The sequence below is a fragment of the Chaetura pelagica genome, unplaced genomic scaffold (genome assembly GCF_000747805.2).
Source record: "Chaetura pelagica isolate M959 unplaced genomic scaffold, ChaPel_1.0 scaffold116, whole genome shotgun sequence".
NCBI classification, from domain to species: Eukaryota; Metazoa; Chordata; class Aves; order Apodiformes; family Apodidae; genus Chaetura; species Chaetura pelagica.
The window spans coordinates 111,026-128,366 of NW_009953655.1; the positions used below are offsets into that span (position 1 = coordinate 111,026).

At 38.8% G+C, this 17,341-nt stretch overlaps 1 protein-coding gene across 1 annotated transcript in view; it reads right to left on the minus strand.

Moving 5' to 3' along the window:
* KDM3A (lysine (K)-specific demethylase 3A) overlaps nt 1-17,255 on the minus strand; it is a 29,516-nt gene extending 12,261 nt beyond the window's left edge. The window contains exons 1-11 of the mRNA XM_010000223.1: nt 17,068-17,255; nt 14,349-14,504; nt 12,496-12,606; nt 10,860-10,962; nt 10,105-10,229; nt 9,729-9,801; nt 9,560-9,648; nt 7,566-7,717; nt 6,092-6,663; nt 4,623-4,824; nt 2,084-2,298 (exon numbers count right to left, since the gene is read on the minus strand). Of these exons, the coding sequence (XP_009998525.1) occupies nt 2,084-2,298; nt 4,623-4,824; nt 6,092-6,663; nt 7,566-7,717; nt 9,560-9,648; nt 9,729-9,801; nt 10,105-10,229; nt 10,860-10,962; nt 12,496-12,606; nt 14,349-14,504; nt 17,068-17,238 (1,969 nt within the window). The 5' untranslated portion in view covers nt 17,239-17,255. The remainder of the gene's footprint in view (nt 1-2,083; nt 2,299-4,622; nt 4,825-6,091; nt 6,664-7,565; nt 7,718-9,559; nt 9,649-9,728; nt 9,802-10,104; nt 10,230-10,859; nt 10,963-12,495; nt 12,607-14,348; nt 14,505-17,067) is intronic.
* Between the last annotated feature and the right edge of the window lie 86 nt (nt 17,256-17,341).

Below are 17,341 nucleotides of genomic sequence, written 5' to 3' on the forward strand. Positions count from 1 at the left end.
ATTAACTATATATATAACAAAACCAGAATAGCTTGGCACAATTTGCTCTAGGTAGGAGGTAAAAACTGCTTGATTACTTGCTTCAAGTTCTTCCAGAAGACAGAGATCTAAACATCACCAGCTCCATTCTTCTGTCTTTTAAAAACTTGCACTATGTTTACTATTTTCTAGGCCAATCCTCCAATTTCCCAAAACAGGATGCAGGAGGTTACTGTTATCCTTTGCATGTCATTTCATATTTCAGCCTTGTGAATTTGGTCCTTTTCCACTCCTCCTATTCTTTTGTTTCCTCTCTGTAGTTTGATCCTGTCTCCTTTTTCTGTAGTCTCTTTTTGGCAATTGGTGGCCAAGGAGCAGTGTGGCTTAACAAGCTGTTCTTTCTACACTGGTCAATCTTTCACTACACAGGAATAATTTTACCTCTGCTTTTCCACTAGTCCTTTAAGGACCTCTTTTTAAGGAAGCTCTCCAGAATAATTTTCTCCCTCACACATTTATTTTGTGGCTCTACCTACCAGTCTGGTAAGTCACTGGTAAAAGACAGAAGGGCTGACCCTGAGACATAACCATGCAGTGCAAAAACATTCAAACATAACTGATCCCCTACATGTACTATTTAAACAGAATATTTTGACATTTTGGAAAAGGTCAGTTTGCCAGAGACAGATTTATTTTTTTTTTAATTTACCCTAAGTTCAAATCACAGTGGCAGAACAAGCTACCTTTTTCCTGTGCTAATGTAGTGAGCACTGCTTAACTGGACTGTTCAAAGAAGAATGAGTATCTGGACTGTAAACTACTTCTTTACTACTCAGGGCATGAAAAATATCCTTTGTTTTCATGAAACTGAGTTCCCTTACTCTTACCAGCCAGGGCAATAAACACTCAAAGAGGAATTAATGACATTTTGCTCCTTTCAAACCAGCTCTAGAACTCACATATGTCTTTGATTTTTTTAAAAAGAGGATGTTTCTGGTAGGTATGCTAACAGATGCATCCTCTGCTATTAAGAAACACCACAATGCCCCTGGTTTCATCAATTCCACCCAAATTTTTACCCTTCTGGAAATGTTCTAATATTCCAGTCTGTACCTCTCACTCTGGCTATTGATAATTTGGCTCCACAGATCTGAATATGCTCCAGTTTAAGCAGCAGGCAGAACTTGCAGACTCCAAGTAGTCCAGGGCAAGATGCCCCCAGCAAGCATTTCTGCTGTCATCTCAAGTCTTCCCTCCCCTCTTTTGAAGGGCATTCAAGTTTGTTCAGTTCTTTTCTATTCAAACCCCTGGAGTGACTGGTAAACTGATCCAATCGTTATATAATGTCAACACTACCCAAATGCAGAAGACATTGGGTAGACAGCCTTCTAAACTGAACTGCATCTCAGTCATGTAGCTATAATCCAAAACACAAACACTGTTTTGAGAGTTATTCTACTCTGAGAAGTGATTATGCAAGATTGCAGCCTTCCCATCTGTCTGTCTTCCTCATGTTTGCTACAAAAAGGTTCTGATGTGGCCAAAAGCCTGTGTTTGAGTATGAAAAGTTTGCTCTACAGTCAATTACCTCCTCAACAGCACCTCTCTGGTCTATTCCCAGTTGGGCTTAGGATCCCTTGAAGCAGTCCTACTGGAAAATTTCAGGTAGAGGAAAAAATTTCTTTCTGGCAGCAGCATTATGTCAAGAACAACAAAACAGCATCAAAGCAACTGAACAGAATCTGTGCAGTGAAAATGAAAGCTGTGTTTCATTTGCATGCTAAGAATAGATTCTTGTCAGCTGCCTGCTGTTCTATGTTGGTTTTTTTTTAACACTGCTTCTCTGCAACAGGAAAAGTAATTTGATAAATTGAGAAGTCTTCTGACAAAGGAGGATAGAATTACTTGTCCCTTTTGCGATGCCTGTGAGCAAACAGTTGTTGACAGTAGTTCCCACTGAATCTTAACTATTACCTCTCTGAGAGGGAAACACTGAAGTCTTACATGGCATTTCCAAAATTAGACAAGGTATTTTCACTCATGTGAAGCTTAAAGTTCCACATAAATCCATTAACATACAGATTTTAATATAAATTGATCTTACTGTGTGGTTCAATTGTAGACATAACTTCCTTTTCAGATATCACTAGCTGACAAAAGTGGTCTCCAATGTTGGCCAGGATATACTTTGCTGTGTCGAGATCCAGACCCACAACATTTTTTGACAAAGGCAGCCATAAGCTAATAGCCTCGGGGTCATATTTATTTGGAGTTAAGAAGCCTTCTTCACGCAGTATTCCATGCTTATTGAACTGCAACCTGTGGAAAGAGGGGAGAAAAGGAGGAAAAAAACATCATCTCATGTTTTATTAGTTTACATTCATTGCAATCAATGCTGGAGCTGTCAACATGTATACTGTATGTCAATGAGCTTGACACTTAAAAGGCTACAACAGACACAAGTAAACATACTTGTCATTAGCACTAAGAATGCTTAACATACTGCTTGTTAAAAAAACACACAAAACCAAACAACTCAAAATATCAGGTTTTTGTAGTAAGGTAGACTTCCTAAAGATTTTTACTCATACAAAACCAAACCAGGTTAACATAATTTTTAAAATGCCTTGGCATTAAGATCCCATCTAGAGGGGCTAACAGTAAGAATTTAATCTGGAATTATGTACAACTCACAAGAGACATTAGAACACTTTAACAATACAATGTATTTAAGTTACAATTAATTTGGAAGTAGCTGCCAAAGAAGTCCAGCAAAATTTGAATAAGATTCTTGAGTGATTCTGAGTAGGTGGAAAGAAGAACATCTGTATTGTTAGCAGTTTATTAAATAAAAAACTAAGTTCTGCTTGTGTTCAGAAAGCTTTTCACTAAATGCTGTAGAGGGAAGTTGACTTCTGGTGCACATATCTTCTGATGACATGTGCACCAGACAAACACCATACTCAGACTCTGTGGATTTCACATTCAATAAAAACAGATAGTAATATCAGCTTCAAGTTCTAAAAAGAAGGATTCAACTGCTTTGAACTGCACTGCAAGTCTAGATTTTTACCCTGAGAAGATAAATTAGCATAGTCTGTTGTTACTCTGGACTCACACATTTTTTAATGTTTCAATGTCAGATTATCCCAAGATTTACTATAGTAAAATCTCTAATCTGAGGTTAAATAATCAGATGAGTAACACACTTTTTAAAAAAAAAACAACCCTCAGATACAAAACATGCAAGGGGGATGGTGTTGTGGTGAAGAATAAACCTCAAAAAAAACAAATGAAAGAGTGGAAAATTGGTTGGCTTCTTTGTTTTTTTTCCCCCACAAAATTTGTAACCTTTCTGCTTTCAGTTTTCTCTCTTCAAAAGGTTTTCAGGCCTGTAGCTTTTTTATTCTATCTAGAAACTCAACAGAAAGCCACTCCTCTGAAAATCATAAGGAAAACTGAGAATAAACAAAGCATCCTAACTCTCTGGTGATAACTAGTATTTTTGCTTTTCCTCTAACATAAGAAGTGTTACCTTCTTCTCATAAAACACAGTCCATGCCTCAAAGCTTAAGTGGGTGTGGGGGGAAATACAAAAAATAAGCATGTAACAGCATGTGGACATGAGATAAAAAATTCGTGGAAAAAGAATTATCCAACTTGAAAACAAAGGAAAGGACATGCTAAAAAACAGCCAGACACCTCAGTTTGACAGCTTCCACCCTGGGCTTACAGACAGGCTTCAAGTAACAGCTTAATGTTCTGTGAAAGGGTTCCTCACAGTGTCTTAAAAGCCAAAGAGGTTAACCATCAAAAGACCTGGACTGTTGAAGTCAAGAATCAGGCCCTGGGGGCTGTAGGTGGGGTATAACAGACCTCAAACGGCAGATCAATTTTGGAAAAGCAACCACAACTCCACAGTCACCAGGTTTTCCTTGAAGTTGCCTTGCTGACCCTGCCTATCTGCCTCTCTGAAACCCAGTGAAGTGTTTCGAGACCAAGCTTGAAGAAGTGGCACAAGCTCTCACGTGTGAAGTGGAACAAAGAATGGAGCAACACAGTCTCAATTTTTATTTTGCCCATCACGATTCCATGACACCAGCTGAAAGCTCCTGGACACTTACAGCAACTCCTCCACAACTGTGGATACAGAACTAACATTTCTCAGGCTCAGCCACTAGACTTGGGGAGACATGCACAGAATCCACCCTCTCACTACTATCTCCAATGCTACCAAGCTGTAGCACTCAAACTAAACTCATGTTATCCCGTTGGCACTCTGCCCAGAACAGCAAAACAAAGAGCTCGAAGTCCTGCCAAAATATTTTCTACTCAAATGAAGCAATTGTAACATTTCTAAGAGCTGAAAAACCACAGGCAACCTCTCATTAGTTAGCTAGGTATATTAGCCTTATAACTTTATAGCTACACACTGACATCTAGTAGTTTTGAACCAGAGACCTAAACAAGACCACTTTGACCAAGTAACTTTTTCCATCTGCCCTGGAAGATGAAGATCTGTGTTCTAGCTAACAGCGTGCACACAGCAACCTCCCTGCCAGAAAAGGAGTGTCCAACTCTGATGCGGGACATGTTACATTTAAAGAACACCAAAGTCTATACAGAGTAAAAATTGTTCTTACCTTCTAAAGTGAAAGAATCGACAGAAGACAGTGGAGTCCCTTTGCTCCTTGTTCTTCCGGTAACTGTCCAAACGGCATTCCCTGCATTTGTGCAAGTGAGGTGCAATATTATTGCAGGAACCGTCCTGTACAAATGCTTCTCCACTTTGCTGCAGCTTCTTCACTTTAGAAGCATCTGCTAAAATTGACTTGCGCACAATTACTACAGGGAAGAGCAGTGAGATTAGAGAGGCTTCAGTTTCTCATATAAAGGTGCAAACAAATGGGTTTTAGTCAAAGATTCAACTCGACTTTTCATGGAAGTTTCGCATTAGATTGAAAGAAAGTTATGCTAAAATATTTGCAGTTGGTAGAAACCTCTTTTCAGGTCAGTAGAATCTCTCTCAAGCTCTAGTTCCACCTGAGACACAGTCCAAGGACCCAAGTTTAACAGCTCCTTTTGCTCCTCCACAGAGGAATATTTTGCAATACTGTCTGCTTTTAATGAAAGTTCTTCAGCCATCAGGGCTGGAGTACCTGAGCAGAGCATAAAACAACCATATTTCACAAGTAATGAGGACGGAAGTACAACTGGGCCATTTCTCAGCCCTGTTTTCACCCCTCATGATGCAATGGCTTCCAGCATCTTATTATAACAGATGTCAAACATCTCTCTTCCTCTCACATTGCAGGTGGGGCCTAGCAGAGCTCAGCAGTGACTGCTTGGCTGGCTCTGTACCCATGTTAATTACGGAATAGCACATGGTAATCCAAAACCAAGCAACACGACATTGGAAAGAAAGAAGAGGTGGGTGTGTAGGAAGATTCACAGAACCTAAACGATCAGCTATACTGCCTGACACACAGCACAATGTGTAACACCAGGACTCCAGCTCCTTAAACAATTACAACCTCCCATTCTGTCCCATGTGGGAAAACTCCAAGAGCTCACCAAGTGGAAATGGGTCACAGAAAACTCAAACAACGTGGGTTGTTTTGGGGTGAGGTGGGTTTTTTTTTAATTTTTTGTTGCTGTTGTTGGTTGGGTTTTTTTTTGGTTTTTAGAACAGTTATTAAATGAAAGCCCCTCTTGAACAAACCTTTGTAAAGAACAACTTTCATCTCTCACCATGCCTACAAAATTTAGGACCACTCCTAAAAAAACCAAAAAGCAGTCTCCTTATGCCATCAGGATTTGCACTCCAAACAGAACCTTGTTTTTGTAAACCGTTCTGCCATTCTGTTCTTGCACCCATTTTGTAACAACTTATTTCTAGAAATTAATAATTAGTCCTTTTCCCTTCTCAGGAAAGGAGATTTTTTCTCAAGTTCACTGGATCCCCCTTGTAGAAGAACCCACAAATGACTCAAATTCTAGACTGACTCACACAAATGACTAATTTTGAATACATTACAAAGGATCTATCTGTATGTAGTTACAGAGAAACCACCGGGATTTTCAAGTGACAGAAAACTCAAAAAACACTTACTATTATCGTGGACCTTGGCACTTCCAGTCCAAAAGCTTTCACTTTCGTTTCTGTCATACAGAATCTCATTTGAATTTCTTTTAATAAAAAATTCCATGTCTGTAAGTTCATCAATCTTGTTTCCTTTGTGTCTGTTCTGGCTGTTACAATTGCTTTGTGATTTAACTGCAGACTCAGTGAAAGGGAGAAGATGAGCATCTGAGGTTGAGGGTCTACAATCTAAAGTCCGTTGCAGTTCAAGGGTGCTGCTGACTCTGGGTATTGCTAGGGAGGAGTTACGGTGCTGCAGCTGCTTGACAGAAATGCAATCTTTTGGAAAGTTTGTTGTGGGCTTCATAAGAGGTTCTTTTGTATTTTTCAGGTTGGTGCCTTTTTCATTAGCTGAATCAGTCAAAGATGAAGATCTTGAAGTTGTCAAAGAGGTATATTTACTGTTTTGACTGTTAGGGTTTTGCATTTGTTCTTTAGATATAAACCCCACTTTGGGAAAGGCTGTCATCTCTTCCTTCAGTGGTTTAATTCCAGTATTAAGACAAGAAGGGTGCACTTCTGGTAAGCTCCCTCTACACGTGCTGAAACATACAACATGCAATAACTAGACAAAAAGCATCAAACATATCAGGGCACCAGCTGCTCAATCTAGTCACACTTAAAGGCTGAAAGAAGAAATTCAACGATGTACTTTGGATTCTCATGTTCCAAGATTTTCAGTTTTGTGTGAGGTTAAATAGGTTTGTGTTTTTAAGGGGATTTTTTTGGGTTTAATTTTTTTTTAAGAGTTGGACAGAACAATAAAGCTGTACACACATGTAGGCACACACAAATTTAGGTGCTGTAGCTACTCCACTAACTTCTCATAATTAAACAGTTACATGTTTTCTCCATGCAGCAACTATTTCACTTGCATGCCTGTGCGAGAAGATTCTAATATAAAAGGAACATCTGGCTGGTACTACAAGTGCCCACACAAACCTGTAACACTTCTTTTAAAGACAATACACAAAATATGAGTTTTCCTGTCATACCATTATGTTTGTTTTTGTGACAGAATTGGACATAACAAAAAAGTTTAAAGCCACCGGTGCTCAACAGAAATATCATTGAGGACCTGATGTACAAGAAGCCAGCATACAGGACACCTGCCTGAGTGTGTTCTGTTTGTCTTGGGGACAGGAACATGTCTGACAAAGCAGGCACCACACCTAAGCATAACCCATCAGCTCACAGACAGGTACAATGAAGCTGCAACATTGCCTTGTGACACTGAAGGACACCAACCTCAAATATAAAAAGAAAATTCTCATATAATTGCCCTGGATACATAATTCACTTAAGTCTAACACTTTTCCATGCCAATATTACAGAAGATTAGTTACTACAATTCATTAAGATGACTTCTGAGTTTGTTTTGCTAAGAATTTGTTATTTTTTGAGGGGAAAAAAAAGACTGCATAAGTATGAACCGATTCCTTACCCCTGAGGAGTTTCTGCACCAAGATTAGGTGGCGAGTTAGCTGGCAGGGGCAATCCTTGATGCCTTTGGTCTTTATTAGCAGGAGTACATCCTAGCAATGCTTCACCCAACATGGTTGGTACTGACTGCATGTGTCCCTGAGTGGCAGAAACCTGCAAGGGAAATTTTAGCAGTTTGGAAAATTCAGAATAACAGAAACACTACTTGGCAGGGTTTGGCTTAAAAAGAAAAAAAAAAAAGACCTTAAAGTACCATTTTAAACCTTACAGGTTCTGTGAAACACTGTCTATGTTAAATCATTTTTCCACAATTAACAGCAAAATTGTGTGAGGGAAGGAAGGTGCATAAAGAAGGTAAAAAGGAAGACAGAAAGCTCTTGTCTTCAGAGCTGCCAGTGCAATGATCTTTCTAAAATTCTTGCAGTAATCAGAATTCAGAAATAGCTTCCAGAGGTCATCTGAAAATTCTAGATAAAATTAAAACTGTGAAATTAGCACAACATTACCAAAAAGCTACATGTGAACTTCTCTGTAGTGAGAAAATCTTTGCATCAAGATTCTAGAAAGTGTTAAGTGAAGCAATCCTGTGCTGATTAAATCATAAGCCTTGCAAATCTACAATTCTTTTAGGAACACAACAGGCCTACCAAGTGTCTTCATAAACAGTATTTTTGTGGGTCTCCCTCCTCAGCTCTAACATCCACATTCCACTCCCACACGCTCAGCTTACTGCTGAAGTTACAGGCTCATTACCATCAACTACCAAATATTTCCTTTCTGCTTTGGTATAACACAGGCTGTCAGGCATCCACACAAGCTCTCAAAAACACTGGAATTAATTAACTCTGTATTAGAAATCAGAGTGCTATCACATACCAAATAAAAACCTTGGCTTTGGCTTATCACTTCCATATACTCACATGTACCAAAATCAGAGCAGCAAACAGAGCTTCTGTTTTTCTTATTAGAAAATACACTCGTAACCATTTTGAGAAAACAGTTGCAAGACATTTCCCAAAGAGTACAAAAGTGATAAAAAGGATCCAGTCCTTCGTGGGAAGGCAGACTGGAAAATTAGAAGTAAGTAACTTCACCACTTTCAGGAAAAACTCTCAAAACAACTCAAAAATGAGCTACAGACACAACAGAAGCAGAGTATGACTGCAATGCACTAGCTACTTTGTGCTCTTCCTTAGCACTCTAAGTACAAGGTAGATCACTTCCTTCATTGAGGAATGTTCTCTGTCCTTGCTACCTCGTGCTGTACCTCTGCGGAGCCAGACATACATAGTTTACTCAGTACAGGACTGATTGCACAGAAGCCAAGAATCAAGAAGCAACAATAACCCAACCTCCCACCCCACCACCCGTCAAGATCTTCCAGAAGGGTAGTCCAGCTTAAAATGCAGGTTTGAGTGTGAAATACTGGGAGGGGGAGAAGGGGAGAATACAGGTAAAGTCTGAAGTACTTTTCTTTAGCCAAGCCATTATTTTTCATTTCCACTTCTATATTTAAATTACTTAGATTGTCTTTCGACATTTGAGACAATTGTCTTCTTTTTCACTGATGCTTGGCAGGTCACTCCCAAAAGAAACAAATGTAGATGTGGAAGTACTAGAAAAATGGCCACATTCCAGTACAGAAGACTTAAAGAAAGAACATGAAAAGGAAGGGTTATAAACTTTAGACCTGCTTTGTGTTTTCTCCCACTACAGAATACATGACCAGGCAAGTCAGCTCCTAAACAGAAGGTGGGGCAAAAAGTGTAGTTTAAAAAAATAAATAAAACAAACTTCAAGGCTCAGTAACTTTTTCTCAGATTATCACCAGGCAAAATGTTTTACCCATGCCTAGACAAGTTTCAAAGAACTCGACACACCCTCCCAGGGATTATACTCATTATTCCACTTTCCCATCTAACCCTTATTCAAGACTGCTCTGAGAAATGACATAAGCATTATATAACAGTCATATATAACAGTGTAAAACATTACCTCAGGAGAAGATTTTGTGTGCTTAGCATCAACACTTCCACTATTCTCACACGATTTCCTTTTCACACCCCCAATTCTTTTAGATTTATCTGGAAGAGAAGGTGATCAAGATTAGTCTATCACAAATACGCTACTTAATGTTTGAAGGACTAACAATAATGGGTCTTACCACATTGTCCATTGTTATCATATATGATTTCCACGTGAATTAACTCTGGATCAAGAGTTTTTAAAGCTGGAATCTTGGAAAGGAAAAAAAACAACAAACAGAAGCAGCCATTTAGAGAGGTGAAAGTTAATGTTTGAAAGTATTTTTCTTAGATTTTGATTGGCATGGACTAAGCTTAGACACTTAACTTCTAGGTTTCTTGAGTATCACGCTGAATTTAACATTATATTGTTGTGACAGTATCTCTGCATGAAAACACACAAACTGGTGCTTCACAGCACCGTCTACATGGCATAGAAAGCAAAGAAACCAGGACCACACAAGTTCTCCCTCATTCCCCACCTCTGTTTGTAAACCTAAAGCAGCTGGTTCTTACCTCCTGACAGTTGACTTCTAGAGTTCTTGTAGCTGGATTACCATTGACAACAACCGCTGTGAACCACTGGGTAGATGGATCCAGGCTATAAATTCTAATTTTAGAACCAATAATATTTTTTCCACCTTAAAAATTGTAAAAGAAAACAAAACCAAACAAAGCAAAACAAGAAAAGGGAGTTTAAGAAAAAGGGAGCATGAAGATCATCACAGTTATCAACATGACTTTGCTGATAGTACAGCATGCAAGAGGAAAGTTAAGCAAAACAAACTGAGAAGCTAGAGAAAACTTTCACATAGTTGAGGTGGGGGGGAAAAGCAAGATACCTCTAGAATTCAGATAATGAGGCAGATCATGAGAATGAAGACTCAATTTAGTCTCTACTTGGGAAGTTTTTATAAACAAGCAGCAGACTGAAATTTAAAAAAAAAAAAAAAGCTACTTGAAATAATAAGTAACTCTCAATCATTTCCATGAGAATTGCTACAGATTTGATTAGCTCTTTCACAAGTGCCAGGCCACCTACATGTGCCTAAATTATGTACTGACTCTTGCTAAGGAAATACTTGAAACTTAAATCTCTATAGTCCTTCACAACTTGTATTCACTGCTGTGAAAGGAAGTAGAATCAGTATTTTAAGAAAAAAAAATTATCCCTAAAACACGTTATTGTAATTTACATCATCACTGCAAAAAACTCCCTTTTGAATTGAGTATTTCTTGCCAGAGTCCTCCACTGCAGAGCATGCTTGTACCTTGTACCAAGCGTGTTTCATCTAAGTGTTTCTTAACCAAAGCCTGAATCTCTTCATTAACATTTTGATCATCCTTCAGAGGAAGCCTGGAACTGTCCACATCCTGTGCAGGAAAAAAAAAAAAGTATTAAGTATAATGCTTTTGATAAACAAAAAGACATAATATTTAGAAACAAGATAGCAGCATTTCATATAAATCCAACAATTTGTCATTACTCTGCGTTCCTTCATCTCCTAGAAAGTTGTATTTATTGAGGCAGACAATATTTCCTTAGCAGTATGATATGACCATCAGCAAGCCAGACTGAAATAAGCTCTCCAGGCCCACTTCAACATGGTTCTGAAAATAATCTGGCTTTGTTTCACTACATTGCTAATGAGCGAAAAGTTTAACCAAACCATTATTTTTTAAATTTAGGAATTTAAGTTCTCAGAAGCATTGATTTGTAAGTAGTCCTGAGCAGATGTAAATTTTAATGTTTCTATTCATGATAATGAAGTCAGGATCCAGTCTATCTTAAGACACTATTATAAAATGCTCATGGATACAGTCAGCTACATATAAATAATTAATAATTATTCAGAATCATGTGTTTATATTTTAGGTTTTTTCCTCCCTGTTGTTATCTAAATCAAGCTGCTTGACAACATCTAGAATTAATCCTGAAATGGATAGTTTAGAGCAAGTTTTTAACAATGGCTCAGAGTGCCATTAAAAAAGCTTCTCCTTTTTTTTTTTTTTTTTTTTTTTTTTTTTTGTTCCAGGCACTGCTCTGGTATCTGTAAGAAGCAGAAGGCTCAAGAAACTGTTATTCAAGATGCCAGGAAAGCAATCTTCTCCACTGCAATATTGAGATAAGGCTTCTACATAAAGAAATCTTCACAGACAAGACAACAATCTACAAATCAAATTTAGCTTGAAGTGATAACTTTGTTATTTTGTCAAAAGGAGTTGACTGTTGTGAAGTCAAAATTCATTAATGCTGGCACTAGTGCCAGTTTCATCATGGGAACTCTATTACTAGTTTTATTCAAACTGTTTAGAGGTTTTAAGAGCAGTTTTCTGAAAAGGTTAATCCTTTATCAGTAGAAGGTGTCATTCCTCAAAATCCCTGACCTGTCAGTCACACAGGCCTAACGCTTCAACTCATCTCTATGTAATTTTCACTACTGAACTTTCCTCTTGGTGCTCAATAAAGATACTATAATTCAAGCACCTCATTTACATCCTGCCCAGTTCCACATTTGCTTAGGTTTAGAAGTGATCTGTTTATATTACACAGCAAGATTTATTCCAGACATCCCTGCAACTCTTTTAATCATAAAGACAGTCATACTCCCAAGAACAAAGGAAAGCTATTCCAGATTATCCCCACTGCAAACATGACACAGTTGCCATCACCTGAGCTGAATAACTGTCCCAGCTCTCTTAAGTGACCACATCCTGGATCAGCTTCACAAGTTTTAATCAACACACACATGATGTCCTGAACCAGTATCTATGAGCTACAGCAATACACACCTACTCTAAGGTTTTGCCCGTTTAAAGTTTGCATTTGGTATATATTAACTTGACATATCTTAAATAACAAGATAAAAGATTTCTCTTCTTCTTTATAATGCCACACAAGGTTACCTGAACGGGTGTCAAAAGGTCTTTAGAAAGAAAAACACATTTCTCTTCACCGAGATAGCGCACTGAAACCATTGATCCCAAACCAGCTTTGTCGACTAAGGATTTGTAAGTCTAGAAAAGTGAGAAACAATTTCTTAGAACTTAGTAAGATCTCATTTGCATTAAAAAAATAAATTAGCTTTGCATCTATTTCTCTGCTAAGATACATCTACATGCAACTCCTGAAACAGTTTCTAATAAAACTTCTAATACAGGCCTAGTAAAGGAGTTACTGGACTATATTTGTAATTAACTTCACTTATTAGAATGCCTTAGGAATACAGTTCAGGTGGTTGTCATTAACATTCTTCCACCCCTCATCACCACCACAAGTGGCAAGAGTAACTCCTCCCTACATAAGAGGTACATTTCTACCCCATTTAAAATTAAAAAGACTATGCTGAGATAGCACATGTCTGTGTTCCTCAAGGACTGAACAAGACTACTCTTTGTTGTGTTCACTTGAGTTAGGACAGCACTGGTAAAGGGAAGTATCACCAGAGAACATGAATCCCTCCAGTAGTGACTGGGCATTACAAGAATTCTGCAGTGTAGTCATACTGTCCTAAATACTTGAATCCATAAGTTGTGATCAAGACATAAATAAATTAATCCACACATCCCTTTTTGATCCCTTCTTTCCTCCCTTGTCTGGTGGGAAAGGGAAGAAAAAGTCTTCTTGGCCAAGGCAAGCTCCAGTTTTGTGCTTTACTTACATCACTCCCCTGCTAAATGAGCTTTTAAACATCAGTACTGCATGAACTGACACTTTGAACACATCAGGAAGGAAGGTTTATTTGCAACAAAGACAAGTATCTAGTAAGAATTGTTCAGATACTTGGAAAGGGACAACAGCTCAGTTTCAATAAGCAGGTTTTCAGAACATTGCATCAGCAAAATCTACTACTAGAAATGCCAACATCAATGCACAGGTCAGGAAAGAAAATTAAAGATTCATCTTTCCACTTCCCCTGTCATCCTATTTGGCCATACTTCCAATAAATATCTGCTTGCGTTAGCTTTGCTAAGAAAAAGCTCAGCTAAAACACAGCAATATGAATTACACTGCTTTACACCTAGAGAAGTTCAGAGTATTAAATGTGGACTACAACTTCACCATAATTAATGTTCAGCAAGTTTACATCTGAATTTATTCCACAACTACTTTTAATAAGTAGCAATATCCAAAGTAGTCAAGTAAAACTATACTGGCTGAATACATAAAGAAATGTTCCCTGTTCACCTCTATTGCTGATCTGCCAAGCCAGCCATACATGGCAGAAAGGTTAGTTCCCTGGCTTGTACAACACAGGTCAGGGGTTTTCTATGCACAAAATTCAGATTTCACAAATTACCTGTGGCAGGCAGCCATCACAAAAAAGCAATTCAAATTATGTTTTGTCTCAGATTAAGAATCACTGAAGAATTAACAGTACTTGAGGCAGAGTAAAACAAGAATTTCAGATAAAAGTACAAGCTATCGTTAGAAACCTCTTTTTTACCCTTTTCTCTCTAAACTGCAATTTTGTGGAAAAAGGAAGAAACATGATACTAGAGAGAGAAGGAATTAACATTGTACAGAGCAGTGGTTTGGAAGGGAAGCAAAGTCATAAAAATACATTCCTGTATCTCGAGGCACAGCATACCAACCTCAAATGCCTGAAAGCTCTGCCTAGATGGAGCTGTACAAAGAGATTTAGTGTCCCTTCAGATCACATGCAAGAGCACAAGAGTTAAATGGTACTTGAGACATTCGCACTGGTACAAACACTGTCCTTAGAAAAGACAACTGCAAAACCAGAGCAGATACTTGCCATTGCAGGCCACTGGACAAGAGACATGGAACTGCCTTGAGATTTTCTTTCTGCCAGTACCAGCTTTTGCTCCACGAGGAAAACTTTCATTTTATGGTTGTAGATTTCTATCCATCTTCTCTTTTCCCAGGACTCATCATCAAATTCTACGCAAAGCTACAGAAGAGAAACAAAGGACAGGAATGATTAACCATCAAATTCAGACACATAAAAGGCTGAAAAGAATAAACAAACACAAATTTCTTTAAAAAAAGAAGTCATTAAAAGTACTCATAATGCAAACATGATTATTGCCTTTCTGTCACATAATCAAGAAATGCCTAAAGCATCCCAGACTGATTTAGTATTTTATAAGATAAGACAATGTTAACTGGTTTGCCATCATCACTGTTGTACAAAACATTAATAATCCTATTTAACCCTTCAACCTTCCCATATCAAGAAGTCCTGTTCTGCTCAAGGACAGTTAAATGTGTCAACTCTGCCACCAGTGTTCACGATCACAACCCCTCCCTCTCTAAAACTCTAAAGAACTGTATACAGTAGTGACACATGCATTTCCCATGAATTCTAGAGTACTCAAATAAACAAGCTGTTTTTCCATAAATATGTTAAGAATAAGAGTGCCAAAGAATTTAATGAAACTACAAATCACAGTAAACCAGTAAAGGAGATCAAATAGTATAATGTGGTTTATATAATGTCATGCTGCCTGCTTTTAAATGGTATTTATCTTTACAAATCTCTGAAGCATCTACACAAACTTTTGAAGAGGAAAGCAGTCATCACTTTGTGCCTAAAAATTGGTGATTTGACTAATTTCTTTGGGATGGTATTACTCTTCTTTCATAGGGAACAAGGGAGATCAGCAAAAAACTGGGAAAGACCACAAATACAAGTTTGACTGAATAAAGGAGTTGGGATGTCTTGGAAGAGAACAACGTTCTCAGAAAAATCACTCCTTCCCATAACGATCCAGTCTAAATACACTTAACTAATTTATCCCAACAGCAGAGAAACCTCAGTGGACTGAATCTGAGAAACATTCTCTTGTGTTTAGCTTCCTTCCCAGGGGAAAAGCAAGTAAAAGCATGCACACAAAACAGCATTACCACAGATAGGAGTCATAAAACTAATGGGTATAGAAATTAATTTAGCCATTTTGAAGCTCATGGAAACAATGAAAAGAGATAAGCAAATAACACAAGTACCAGAACCAGAATGGCTTGTTTTGTCTATAGTATCAACACTGCACAAACAGGAAAATACAGTTGAGGAAATACTTTCAAAAGCAGTTGACAGTCCTTCTGTTCTGCAGCTTGCTCCTGACGCTACACAAAGAGATTAAATAATTCTGCTTCTTCAGGGACACACCCACCCCCCATTACTATTTTAGGTCTGACGATGCATTTCCACAGAGCTGCAAGAGAGGAAAGGAGATGGCATGTGTTTTGGTACAAAAGCTCTCTATGCCTCGATTGTCTCCTCTGCATCTTCTCTAACATTTTCACTAGAGAACACATGAAGTCAATCGCTTCTGACAGCACCGTAACCAGCTACAAGGCTCACAGTAAAGCTCCCATCAGCACCTGCTCCATCTCTTTTCAGTCTCAGAAAAGGTCCTTAAAAAGAGCTTTCTGCAGCAGAAACATCCTCCTCCTCACTCCAAGCATGGCATGGGCACAGCCCCGCTGGCCAAAGACGGAGAAAGCTCCACCCCTGCCGCAGATCCACAACAAGAAGCTCGGCCTCTGAGAACCCAGGACTCTTTCAAACAACGTTTAACACTTTCAATAAAGACTAAGAAACAGACGATTTCGTCTTGTTTGACAAGGAGCAGGTGCTTCTTCGGTTACTCAGAGGTCACGGAGTTCCTCCCATTAAAAAAAAAAAGGAAACAATTTTAATTGAAAGATGGGGCTGTCCTTGCAGTCAGAGAACAGGCTGCCACCAAAGCCTCTTGTATAAACAAATCAAAGGACTATGTAACAAGATGCTGTTACTATATTGGAGTTCTGTCCTTAGCGAGTACTTTGTACGCTATAGTAATTGACCAGACATGGTTGAATGGGTTTACTGACTACAGTTGCCAACTAGTCCCTTAAGAGCTTCAAACTGTGAAAGTCCCTTGACTTCCACCCAAAATACAAAGTTAAGCTTGCAATAATTGATTGCAGGTTTAAAAATCCTCTTACAATCATTCTTAAGAAGTGGCCACCACACCAGAAGAGCCAGAGAAACCTCCAACATCGTACATGCATTTTTCCAGACAGTAAAAGCACTTGTTCATTACTTCGAAGAGCAAGAAACAAAAGTCACCAATCTCACCAACACTGCAATGGTTTGATTTCATAAGCAACTGCAATCTCTGGAGCAAAAGGAAAAAAATGGTTTGCAACTGATAAGGTCTTAAATCACACTTAAGAAATACAGAGAAATAAAACCTAGGCAGAGGGGGTGCAATAAAAACCTGAAGGAAGCTCAGTTATAATTAGCTGGAGGTAACTTCCGGCATCAGCAGAAGCACACTGGGGGCTTCAGCCAGAGATGCACGTGTTTTCAAGCGTGTTAAGCAGGCAAGTTGACCAAGACCTCTCTCCTCTAAAGAACAAGGTACATAGCCATGTGTCTGCACACACGCACAGGCACACGAAGTTTCCAGGTCACAGGGCTTTAAGCACTCTGGTTTTAGAAGGTCTCTTGGAAAGTTCCCGGTTACCTTCAGGTCCTGTTTGGATATGTCCGTGTGTGACACCGCTCGGACCCTGCCCGACTTCCAGGGCCATTCCGAGATGTAATTGACGTCCCACGACCTGTCGTCTTCCTCCGACAAGCTGAGGAACCTCTTCCCCACGAGGAGCGACCAGCTCCCCTCCAGCCTCAGCACCATTTTTAACTCATCGGGAGGCCTCCAGGGAGGAAAACTGACGGAGGGAGGAGAGAATAAAGCCGTAAGAACACCCAGCGAAAACCAGGAGAAAGCCGCGGCGGGG